The sequence below is a fragment of the Apaloderma vittatum genome, unplaced genomic scaffold (assembly GCF_000703405.1).
Source record: "Apaloderma vittatum isolate BGI_N311 unplaced genomic scaffold, ASM70340v1 scaffold2555, whole genome shotgun sequence".
Classification (NCBI taxonomy): Eukaryota; Metazoa; Chordata; class Aves; order Trogoniformes; family Trogonidae; genus Apaloderma; species Apaloderma vittatum.
Window position 1 is genome coordinate 34,570 of NW_009716346.1, and position 12,017 is coordinate 46,586.

The 12,017-nt window shown below is 44.7% G+C and overlaps 1 protein-coding gene across 1 annotated transcript in view; it reads left to right on the forward strand.

Moving 5' to 3' along the window:
* Positions 1–12,017, forward strand: part of COL15A1 (collagen, type XV, alpha 1) — a 62,996-nt gene that overhangs the window by 19,185 nt on the left and 31,794 nt on the right. Inside the window, exons 9-15 of the mRNA XM_009869483.1 lie at positions 1,674–1,906; positions 2,596–2,719; positions 2,927–2,989; positions 4,444–4,569; positions 6,040–6,102; positions 8,307–8,342; positions 8,533–8,676. Coding sequence (XP_009867785.1) covers positions 1,674–1,906; positions 2,596–2,719; positions 2,927–2,989; positions 4,444–4,569; positions 6,040–6,102; positions 8,307–8,342; positions 8,533–8,676 — 789 coding nt within the window. The remainder of the gene's footprint in view (positions 1–1,673; positions 1,907–2,595; positions 2,720–2,926; positions 2,990–4,443; positions 4,570–6,039; positions 6,103–8,306; positions 8,343–8,532; positions 8,677–12,017) is intronic.

The window sequence follows — 12,017 nt, forward strand, 5'->3', positions numbered from 1 at the left end:
TAAAATGAATGAAGAGTGTCTGTAAATTAACATGCTGGCGGAGAGTGAAAATAGCCCCACATTAATTAAACACGTTCTCTGTGAATATGACTGAAGTATCACTATAGGAACCATTTGACGAAGTCGCAGGGAACAAAGAAATGAACAAAATACATTGATCTAATGAATTCTCAAGCATAAAGAGCAAGTGACCACGAGGCAGGTAAAATTCGGTGCTTCCTGCTCTGGGACTGAGTTCCGAGAACATAACTGAGATATTCATTAGCCCAGATAACAAACTGGCAGGTTAGCGAGTAAAGTGTGGATCAGGAGGGGCTGATCAAACAGGGTCAGTGGTGTCTCTGTGACTTCTACACCCTAAAAAACCCTCCGTGCACCTGTGATTAAAGGCGTGGGTTAAAATGCAGGACAGCCAGGGAAGGAGACAAGGACAGGTTATTTGCTTCTGGCATCTCCTCTGCCAAGTGTATCAGGCAAAAAGCAGGTGGGATCAACAGCTTCTAGGGGCATGGAAAACTTCAAAAAATTAAATTAAAGTAAATGAGTGCCAGTCATGCACAAGTAGTCATAATATCTCCATCTGCCAGTTATTTATGGTCCCGTTGGCGCAGTTTTAGGGGATGCAGAGGCGCATCCTGCTCCCCAAAGAGTTTAAAGCACGAAGGCTGCTTAGTGAATCCTCCAGAAGGAGGCACATAGATAGCTGAGAATGAAAAGATACATTTCAAGACTCCCAACTGAAGATTAAAAACCTCGGCTCTTGAGTGAAAAATGCTGGAGCCAAGCAGAAAATGTAATAAAAGTCATGAAGCAGGAGCACTCCAAGCTCACTTCAGCAAGAAAGCTGAAGAAGAGATGGTAGCAATTACGAGAGCAAACAGCGCAGTTCTGAGCAGGCCCTTCCGTCGTGCTGGCACTCGATAAAGGTCAATGCACAGCAGAATGATCGTGACGTGGTGGTATTGGAAAAAGCACTACAGCTGGTAGCAATAAAATGAAGGCAGCTACTTAACGGGGTAGTGCAACCACACGTCCTATTTATTAATTGGGGGGCACGTCATGTACTTGGAAAATGTAAGATCCACGGTCTAACCTGACCAGCACTAATGCCACGAGTGCTGCTTGTACATCTGCAAGTTCATTGAAGAAATTTCAAGGAGGAAAGTCCTTTCCTCCTTTGCCACTGTGACAGTTGTGTTTCCTGGGAGCTCGTCTTGGAAATGTACAAAATTCAACTTTGCTCAGAGAATCCAAGCAGCCACTTTCGTTGTTTCTCATGACTAAAAGTCCACACAGAGTGCAGCTAGTGCTGAAAAAACACCCCACAAACCTGCTTTGCATTTGTGTGATTAAATCCCTGCTGATTTATCTTCATTTCTGATTTAGGGTGATCCTGGGGAGGGATTGCCAGGACCCCCTGGACCACCAGGACCTGCAGGACCATCTCCTCCTTCCAGAGGACTAGTGAGTATTCGGGGTTCTCTGTAAATGAGCTCGGCTTGCCATAGAGGGACCCAGACCTAAATAGGAGCTTTTCTCTGGGAAAGCAGCCCAGCTGCCACAGAGATAATCATGTTTTCTAAAACATTCATGCAGAAATGCAAATAAATGTCTGGCGAAAGCGTGCGAGTGCTGTAATCTACGCAAACGCTCAGTATTCCCGTTTCAAAAAGCCAGTCGACACATGTGCTCTCCTGGGCAAAAGCAGCACTACACAAGAGAACGAGAAGAGAAAAATTTCCTCAAAAGGGCGTTGCAAAGCTGAATTATTCATTTCCTCCCGCTACCGAGCACAGCAAGGGTTTGACAGTCCACGTAGGTTCGCTGTCATCGAATACAGCAGCACATACCGGCGCGGTGGCAATGCTCATATTTTGAATGCTCAGTACTCGGGCAACTTTAAAGAGTAGGTTTCCACAAGAGCACGTGTGTGCGCAGCTGAAGAAAGAATCCGGCCTGAATTCCCAATTCCTGATTTTAACACGTAGGCACAGCCCACCACTGACACCGGTGGCGGGCTGGCAGTGGGCTTTTAGACAAAAATATCTACCGGCGTGAGTATTTAACGAGATAGCTGGCAACACGTTGCGGTGACCAAAATGGATTTTATGTCCCCCTGATCTAGGGTCTGTTAAATTATACCAATCTGTTTCTGTAGCATAAAAATAACATTATGAGTTCTACAAAGCAAGCTCTATAATTTAAAAAAATGGACTTCATTTGGCTTGGCTCTGTATCCTATCATGGCGTGGCAAATATTCCATGAGGAATACTTTTTTTCTTTAGAGGTTTAAAAAAAGCCATTTGACAGTATGTACGCTGACCGTAGTTTGCACTATAGATTCCATAATATGGGAAGATGCTTTGGAAGCTGAAGAAGCTCGACTCTATGAAATTATCTTACAGATGGGTACAACTAGACTGTGATACTAAACCCAAACTGGTTTGCTTATTAATTAGAAAATTATTTAGTGTATTAATTTCCCTTTACAAAATGCCTCTTTGGATTCCAGCTGTAGGAACCTCAGAGTTTGGCTTTTGAAATAAGAGGCACTTTGAGCGGAATGGTGGCTAGCTGTGAGTTGTGCGTTTTAGGAGAGTCTTAATGTTGGCAGGTGTCTTTCCAGAGTTAAAATTTGATGAGATATCGCTTCAGAACAGTCCCATCGCACGTGTGCCCTGCAGGACTGTTATCACTGTGCTCCTAGAGCATCTACGGGTAAATACAGAGCTGGATGTCTACAAAGTAGTGTGGTGTGAAGCACCAGAAACAGGGCTGAGATGTTTTTGTTGCGTTGTAATTTATTTCAGCAGTCAGAGCGTGCTGCAAGGATCCTGTAGCTGTATTTGTTGTAGCTCTCTGGGCGATATTTTCATTTGTCATCTTTAGAAGCAATATTTTAAAATGCAATTCTCCCAATTTCAGAACAGATTGGAACCTGAAGAGTCAGGCTCCGGAGACATTGATGGAGAGACTGAGATTTTAAGAGTGAGTATATATATTTACGTTGGTTTCTCATCAGCATAATAAAGAGCTTTACTTTACTCATGCAGGTTGTAGAAGGTCCATCTCAGAATGCAAATTTTGTACAGGCTTAATTCAGAGCATCCAGATATTCTTTGTTGGGTTTCATTTCAGGATCTGAAAAGACCCCGGTGTACGTGAGTGGGGAAGAAGCATGCGGAAGAAAGAGGGCAAGAAAGAAATAACATCGAGCGGACTTGTAAAAATGAGAGAATGCTTTTAGTCTGGTTCTGAGAAGTAAAGAGGAGAGAGATGGGAATTATACTGTTCTTGTCGAGAGGGGCCCAAAACCGAACACAGGCTTCGAGGTCTACCCAGAGAGTATCCTCAAGTTTTCCTAAATCAGGGAGACGTGATATGGTTTAGGGGTGAACTTGTAGTGTAGGGTTAATGGTTGGGCTCGATGATCCCAAGGGTCTTTTCCAACCTGAATTGTTCTGTGATTCTATGAATAAGGGAGGGGAGAGACCCCTCCGGAGCCAGCAGCTCCCACGGGTGATGCACATCCTTACTAAGAAGCACCAGGGAGAGCAGGTGGGCTGTAGGGGTCAGTCGGAGCGGGGTGTAGCACGGGGAAGGGGGTTCAGGAAGGCTCTGAAGCTCAGCCAGCTCAAGAGGTGAGTCCAGCTGGTGGCCATCTCCCTTTATTTTTTATGAAGCCTTCGGGAGGGAGCGTTCCCACCCTTCAGTAAGAAGCTGTCAATAATACTGTGGTTTTCTGATGAATAAACTCCCTGGATGCGGGTCTTGTCTGAGCTCCAGAAGGCTACAGCGCTCTGAGGCTTCTGCTTTGCAACGCATCTAGTGAGATTCTGTCATTCTCTCAAGCTGATTTCTGCCTCGTTTTATTCAATTCGAATAGCTCTGCTCACCTCCGCACCGGAGGCGTCTTTCAGATACCTTTTTTTACTGCATTAAGCACAGCTGGGTCTTGACTGTGGGTACAGCTTCTCAGTGCTCCAGCAGAACCACAAAGCAACTCCTGGCAATCATAGAATCATAGAATGGCCTAGGCTGGAAGGGACCTTAGAGATCATTTTAATCCAGAGTAGAGGAAAAACCTAACGACTTCCCTCTGTTCCGAAATCCCTCAATTTCATTTTGGTGAAGTTTCTAGACATCATTGGAAAGCCTTTACTGGCTTACAGACACCTGACGCATAGTTTTGGCTTGGTTTTTAACTTCTTGCGTGCTGTCGCATGCCGTGATGTGGCACAATGCGGAGAGCAAGGATGGAGGAGGAGGACGTTGACCCTCTGTAAGAAGTGTGTCTGGTTCTAAATGAAGTAGAAGAGGCGTGGTAACCCCAGACGAGTGTTTGATGAACAGAACAATCTATGTGAGCTTTTGCTCTTCCATATATATATACAAACGAACCTGACTCAGACCACTTCCAACTCTGCTGTTGATTTATCCAGGGTCTTCCTGGGCCGCCAGGCCCTCCAGGACTACCTGGTCTTCCAGGAAAACCAGCACCCAATTCCGGAGTAGGACCTCCTGGGTCACCAGGGGAAGATGGAGCTTCTGGTGAACCAGGCCCTGAAGTGAGTATCCATTTGTGCACAAGCATTAATGTGGTTTCTGTCCTATAACACCAAGTTCGGAGGTTTACAGCCTGTAGAATTCTTCGTAATACTGCAGCATATTTTTAATTAAAGAGCTTGGATTTTATGTGTATTTTTTAACACCCCCCCAAAAATAATTTAAAATAAATGTCTCGTTACCCAGAGCACAGCAGGATGCACATCTGGCAGACAGACTGTGGTGAATCTGGACTAGAATAAATAAAAAGTTGTGTAATTAAAGGTCCTCAGTTGCGAATCCTAATTTCAGAAGTCGTGTGCAGGCTGGAGTCCTTGCTAAATCAACAACTTTGTAATGGAACATCTCTTCCCATGAGAAACGTGCCTTGGGAACGTTTGGGTAAAGGCTGCCTTTAGTAACGGGAAATAGCGCTTCACTCTTGCACATTACAGCTGATACCACTGCGATAGTCAGCTGTTTAAATATAAATTTTTTTAATGCTGCACAAAGTTAAACTGCCTCATGCATAAGGCTATTTTCCATGGGTTTTGCTGGTTTGGTTGGTTTTTTTTTAAGTGGCTCACAAACGCATGAACGCACCCTGAAATGAATCCCAAATCTCCAAGTGTCGCTTGCTAGCTGTACAGGAGAGGCTATTCAAAAGCTGTGAGGAAAATAAGCAATTTTAGAGCAATGAAGCTTCAACACGTTAAGCAGTATAGGCGAAATAGTCATTAAATTTAGAACGATTGTTGTTAGCTCAACTGCACTTTTAACCCTCCTCTGTCTGTGCAAACATGGTAGAATACAATCTGGAAATGTTTGAAACATACCAAAAACATTTCTGATCTCTTTAAGGTTAAAACGAATTGATTAGTTATTCTATCATGCACAGTGCATCCAAGGAGAAAAAAAACCAAAAAAAAACAGGAGGGGAAAAGTACGGAGAGCAGGGAAAATGAGGCCTTTGTGACCATTCTGCGAACACCAGTGAAAATGAGCATTTTCTATCTCCTTCTGCAACCATTTAAATCCTATCCCAAAACAGCTGAATACATAAATGGATAAAAGATTCTCAGAGGCCAGAATGCACACTTGCAAATTTACTTAAGGACTTTCAGAGCCCAATTTTGAAAACATTGGGCATAAAAATACGTGTGTAACTATTGCCCTTCTTGCATATGCAGTTACCGGGTGGTGGACATCAATACCTGCACTGATTTACCCTGCAAAGACAGCTTTCCCCAGCCTGGCTTCTCACTCAGATGCATGTGGCTGGTTGATATAATTTTCTTTCAAAAGATACTTAAATAGTCTTTTGATACAAAGCCAGACTCTCAGAAGACAAGAAATAGAAATATTCGAACTTAGCGGTGCTAGCTGTTAAGCCTTTCATGATGTTGTACCATCAGCTGGTCCAAAATTCTTACACTCGTGCTAGGAAGAGGGCTCTCAGGTGGCACCTACTTTAGATGTTTTATGATCTACAGGGTCCTCAGGGTCCTCCTGGTCTTGATGGAGTAGTTGGGCCACCAGGACAGAAAGGAGAAAAGGTAAGTCCCGCGTCTGTCTTGCTCCTGCTTCAGTGGAAAATCTTGGTCAACTCTAGGCTGTGAAATCATAAATAGTTGTCCCTGACACACAGTGTTGGCTGGCTTCGGTGTTCTTTAAATTGAATCCAGCTGCTAAAGGCTCATTGGAACACATCTCGAAAGGCGTGTTCAGAAATCCAGAAGTCCCTTCCGGGTAGAGCCTCGGTTTTCTGTGGCGTGCAATATTCCAGGAGCAGCACGAGCTGCTCTGCTGGGATTCCCCACCCAAAAGCAAGACTTATTGCACGTCGTGCGTGACCATGTTGCGGTTTTCAAAGGGTAAGGTCGCAAAAACGACAAGAACTTAGCTACGTGTAGGTAAGCAGGCACTTCTGTATTGCAGCGCTGCGGAAGCACAGGAATCACCTAGTACTTCAGACATGTCACAAAGAATTCAGCCTATTTATACACTTTTCATGCAAAATTATGATCTTTAACGTATTTTAACATAAACATGCAGACGATGCCCGCTATTAATTTTCGCCTTTATAATGATCGATTGAGCTCGTATTAATATTCATATATCTTATTGATGCCCGCTATTAATTTTCACCTTTATAATGATCGGTTGAGCTCGTATTAATATTCATATATCTTATTTCCATACAATCGTTGGTCGTTGCGGTGAGACCACATTTGATCACAAAGCACAACAAAAAATAGGGAGGCATGCCCGCATGTATTGATCTGTCTAAGTGAAATATGCTGCTATTTTTAAGGTGCAGGTGCAGCACTACAGACCTGGCTTTGCCAAGTACAAAACATTCCCTGCCCGTTTTGCAACTCGTACCAGCTCTAGCTCCAGCCTTCTTCATAAGGCCTGCATCTGTGATTTCTTAGCCTAAGTGAGGTTTTGTGCATTTCTTATCCTTATCAACAAATTTAATTAAGGTAGCGATTAGTATTCATTAAGCAATTAGCTCTTTAAAACTTAAATTTGATTACAACAACCAGATGAGCACAGCAAAGGGAAGGAACATGTGAAGGAGAAGAACTGGTCATATCATCCAGCTGTTGCCAAAAAAAAAAGCTACATATTGTGGAAAAAAAAGCTACGTATTGTGAAACTGGCATCTTTTTTAAGTTTCCCCAAATCACCTTAGGTGGTTCCTTTTTTTTATTACTGCATCCATTTTTTGCATCCCACTTCAAGAAGGGTGTGGAGAAGACGGAGACAAAGACAACAGGAAATTTTCATCTTCTAGTGAGCTTCCACACCATGCTTTATGCAGGAGAGCTTGAAAGGAAATTGCCAAGTGTACTTTTTAATCGTTATTAGCCAAGTGTATTTGTAATCATTATTCCTAATTAATCCGGAGAAGATTACAAGGAGAAATTGCAGGACACGCTGAAAGTAAAGTCAATTTGTTCCTTGGAAGGAAATTTGAAGAGAAGATTACGAGGAGAAATTGCAGGACACGCTGAAAGGAAAGTCAATTTGTTCCTTGGAAGGAAATTTGATGTGGTTCTTTTGCCGTTACTTTTGGAAGAAAACGTTGTCGCTTTATTCCCGGTGCTTACTCATTTTTTTCAGACCTTACTCAAGTAGTATTTCTGTTGCATGAGTAAGGACGGGAGCTTGCCAATACAAAGATTAATCCCGTCAGGTTCGGTGCAATTTGGAAAAGACTTTTTTTGCATGCTGTGACTTTCTGTCTATTCTCTGAACTAGAGTTGGACAAAACAGTACCTAAGTTTATCAGACCAAATCAAATAGCTTGATAGCTGCAGAGGAGCCTTAAAGTTGTCCTGGTGATCATGTCCCCAGCTTGGAGCAGTGCCCTGGACAACCTGTGTGGGATCAGTTCCCGCTCCTGTTGCATCCCGTGAGAGTTCTGACATTTAAATTCAGAAGTGTGAGGACGTGACCCACAACGCTTAATTCTCTGCACCCCAGACCTCAATCTGCAGCAATAATTGAAATACAAGATTGCATCCTGTCTCTGTACCAGCCCGGAGCTATTCGTTTGGTTTTGTAACTCCTGAATCACAGATTGTTTTCTTTTCAACTAAGAGATCTAACGTTCCGTGTAAAGGACACTTGACATCAAATTAAACAACACAAAAATCTGGGTATTTTAACCAAGCAAAAATGTCATAAATGTGTTTTTGTTGCCTGTTTAACGCTCTTACTGAAAGTAATTCGGAGTGTTTTCCGTTTACAGGGTGATCGAGGCCTTCCTGGTTCTGTTGGTCCAAAGGTAAAAAGAAAAAGAAAAAAAAGACAGTGTCATTAGAGGATACCGGTATTGTTCTAGTACAGCACCTTACCAAAAAGGGCTGAGAAGCCTAAAAGATTGTCATTGTGAAACCCAATGAAGGAAAACTTGGCTTCTCTTCTTGCAAGTCCCGAATACCAACAGGCTGACCTTTCTTTTTTATTTATTTTAGGGTGATACTGGAGTCGCTGGATCAACAGGCCCCAAAGGACAAGCTGGTGCTGTTGGGTCTCCTGGGCAACCTGGACCACCAGGACCTCCTGGACCTCCTGGACCTCCTGGGCCTGTGGCACGGAGCTACAGTTTGGGATTTGAGGTATTTTGGTGTTCTGGGGTTTGCTGGAGCTCTGGATACGCCCCCCCTTCAGAGGAGGATGGCTGTGATCAGCTGTGTCTGTCAGTTATTTACGGCCAAATTGATGACAAACTCATTTGCTCTAGACTGAAATTTGCCTAATAGTGACTTCCAGATCCTTTTACATTTGATGGTATAATTGGCCACGCTTAGACCATGGAAGGAATGGATTTCTCTGGGCAATTTTCCTGAAGCTATTCAGTAGTGACAGTGTTCAGATGCTATTTTTGATGCCTGTATCATTGCTAATATAAAATGCTCAAATATTGTACTGCAAGGGAAAACTTCTTGGGCACTTTTTTTTCTCATGTAAATGATAGAGAACTTTGATCTGAATATACATAAAGACCTGACAGTGTTCGTTAAAATCAAACGTAAGCTATGACTTTTCCCACGCCATCATTCTTGAGGCCACGAGTTTAGATGAGGCATGTCATGTAACATGTAAATACAGACCTTGGACATTTCTGACCTCATGGTCTGTTCTGCTCAGAAGAAAAATGTTCTAGAAAAAAATCGAGAAATTGCAGATGCTACTCTTCCTACTTCTGAAAACAACACATTTGTCGCTTTAAAATACGAGATCTGGCCAGCTCAAGCTGAGTTTTATGTGTCATTTGAAAACTGCTCCTTTAGACGATCTTTTTGGAGCAGAAAGTGGCTTTGCAGTACAGAAAGGCGCAAAGGGAGCACACTCAGGTTCAATAACTAGAGCCGCTGCATTATTTTTGTATTTCTCTTTCCTTTAGAGAGTGCTCCAAGTACAGAGTTGACTAGTAATGCTTGTTTAAAGGCATATTCTGATTTCCGAAAGCTGGCTAAATAATATTGTACTATAGACACTACTGGTTAATAATCTTGCTGATGTCAGTGGATTTCAGTGGGCGGAGAAATCTCTCCAGCAGTTCCCAAGTTCTGAATTGCAATGTTTAGCAAGGAAAGACACAAAGTCTAAGTGTCTCGGGCACGCTGTAAAGGCTGGTGCAGGGTCTCCCCTGAATAAATACGTACTTGTGTCAGAATGAGGTAAGGATTGCTGGTAAGCCACGTCTTCATCCCAGGCCTGGCCTGAGTTTTAGCCCAGGATAATGGCATCTCTGACTTAGTCATCTTCTAAGACCCTTGAGGATACAGTGTTACGAGATGCTCCGGTCTTCCCCATTCACGCTGTTTGAGTAGAAGCTGGCTTTGCCCCATTATGCCACCAAGGAGTTCCCCTGCAGGTAGGTCCCCTAGGACCAAACTCTGCCGCTTCTGCAAAGCCTCAAAGGAGCAAAGCTGGCAGAGGAGCAGGAGAGAGTGAAAACTGGAAGTCCCCACTTTTATGGGTACAGGCACACAAGGATCCCAGCTCCAACTGCAGCAAGAGCACCGTAACTGCCTGTGTCTCGAATTTCATCTAGCCCAAAGGAGAATCGGCGTGCTTGTCATTTCCCTGAGAGGGGACTACTAACAGACTTGCAAGATCTTGCTGATCTTTTGGATGCCCACCCCAGCCATCTGTTACGGTCTGCCAGTTCGTTAGGGCAACGCTACCTTTTGGCTGGCAGGCTGCTCAGCGCCGCGAGGCTGTTTCTGCAAAAACATTCCCGTTAGCGCTCGTTAGCATCTGCGATCAAGCTATGTGCAAAATCCAAATGGCACGGGGCTTGCCGGCGCTGACGCTTGCCAAAAGAACAGTTTGAGCTGCAGAAGGCACCTGGTAAACCCAGTGAAAACATGCAGATGTCAAAAGCGATGGTGTGTTATGTAAAGCCCTCTCTTAAAGGGAAAATTAGATTGAGCGGTGGAGGCAAGGGAGGGAGGGGCCCAGCAGCGCAGCTTGTGGTTCACCCGAAGCAGCGAGTGTTTGGTTAAATTGGCCAGAGTATCAGCACATTTCCTGCTCATATTTGATGTGCTGATAGCTGATGGAGGAGTAAAATACAAGTCAGAAGAGCTCGGAAGTCTCAGGTGAGGCTGTGTGAAAGGGCTGGAGCCAAGCTGTGTCTCTCCGCTTGCTCCTCAGAAGGCAGGACCTGATCCCAGCCGTGCGCTCCTTCTGCTCCTCTTGTTCTTGCTCTCGTGGAGTTGGTGGAAAAGGGCAAAAGAACGGTTAGCTCAGTCAGTTGAGTGTGGCACTGACAACGCCAAGGTCGCGGGTTAGATTCCCATTTGGTCCCCATGTGTTGCCTGATCTTGTCGAGAGGTGGCGTCCCTGGCGACAGGGAGGCTGGATTAAAATGATCTCTGAGGTCCCTTCCAGCCTAGGCCGTTCTGTGATTCTAGGATTCTGTGATCTCTGTCACTGGAGCCAGAGCAATTGATCTCTTCCACAGCTTCGGCATTAGGCTGCCGCTCCGTAGCAGCTTAAGCTGATCTAACTGATCTTCCACCCTTACCCTTGCGATATCTCCAGAGCTGTGGCAATCTGACCCATTTCCAGTTGCTAACTGGTAGGAAGCTAAGGAAGCAAGGAGGAGGGGTCCTCTAACCACGAGAAGCTCATTGCCGCTAACAGGTGGAGATTCTACTTCGTTCCTACTCCTCCTCCCATCCGCAGCCAACCCTGGCGCATGCTTGCCCTTTTTACATCCAGTGTTCCATCAGTCCTTCCATGAGACAATTTAATTTACTGGAAATGCGTAGAACCATCTCACCCCCAAAAAGCAACTTATTTTCTGCCAGTTTAGTGGCTCACAGGAAAGCGGGAGGATTCAACACGTGGCGCTGATGAAGGCTGCGTGGCTGCAAGCAGGGTTGCGGAGCAAAAATACCATCAAGATTTTCCCTTTTCAGAAAAAAAACCAACAAACAAACAAACAAAAAAGGAGCAATTAAGCCAGCACAGCTGCCTTTAAAACTGCAGCTGAAAGCAAGGGAATGTTTTCCTGCTGGCACAATTCATCCAGGTGGTTTGAAGCACAGTCTGACAAGTTCTAGGTGAGTCAAGGGTGAGGAACTTGTGGGTGGGACGGTGCCGGGCGTAAGGGAGATAGTCAGGGCAGCCTGCGATTTTATTTCTTTGGTTGCTTTGGAATTGGCAACTCCTGGTTCTGCCACGAACTTGGAGTGTCGCCAGCAGAGCCATGAGAGCTGGAGGGCAGGGGTTGCTGCTTTCTGAGGAGTCTCCTTTAAGACCCCCAGGAAACCTCCGCAGGGAATAGGGATGCTGCTTTTAAGGTGTTTTTCGTGACAGCCAAGCTCTGGAACATGTGCTTGGAGAAGCTGCAGAACCTCCATTGCTGGAGGTTTCCAGGACCTGAGGGGACACAGCCATGAGCAACACGATTTAAATTCGGTGTCGATGCTGCTTTCAGCAG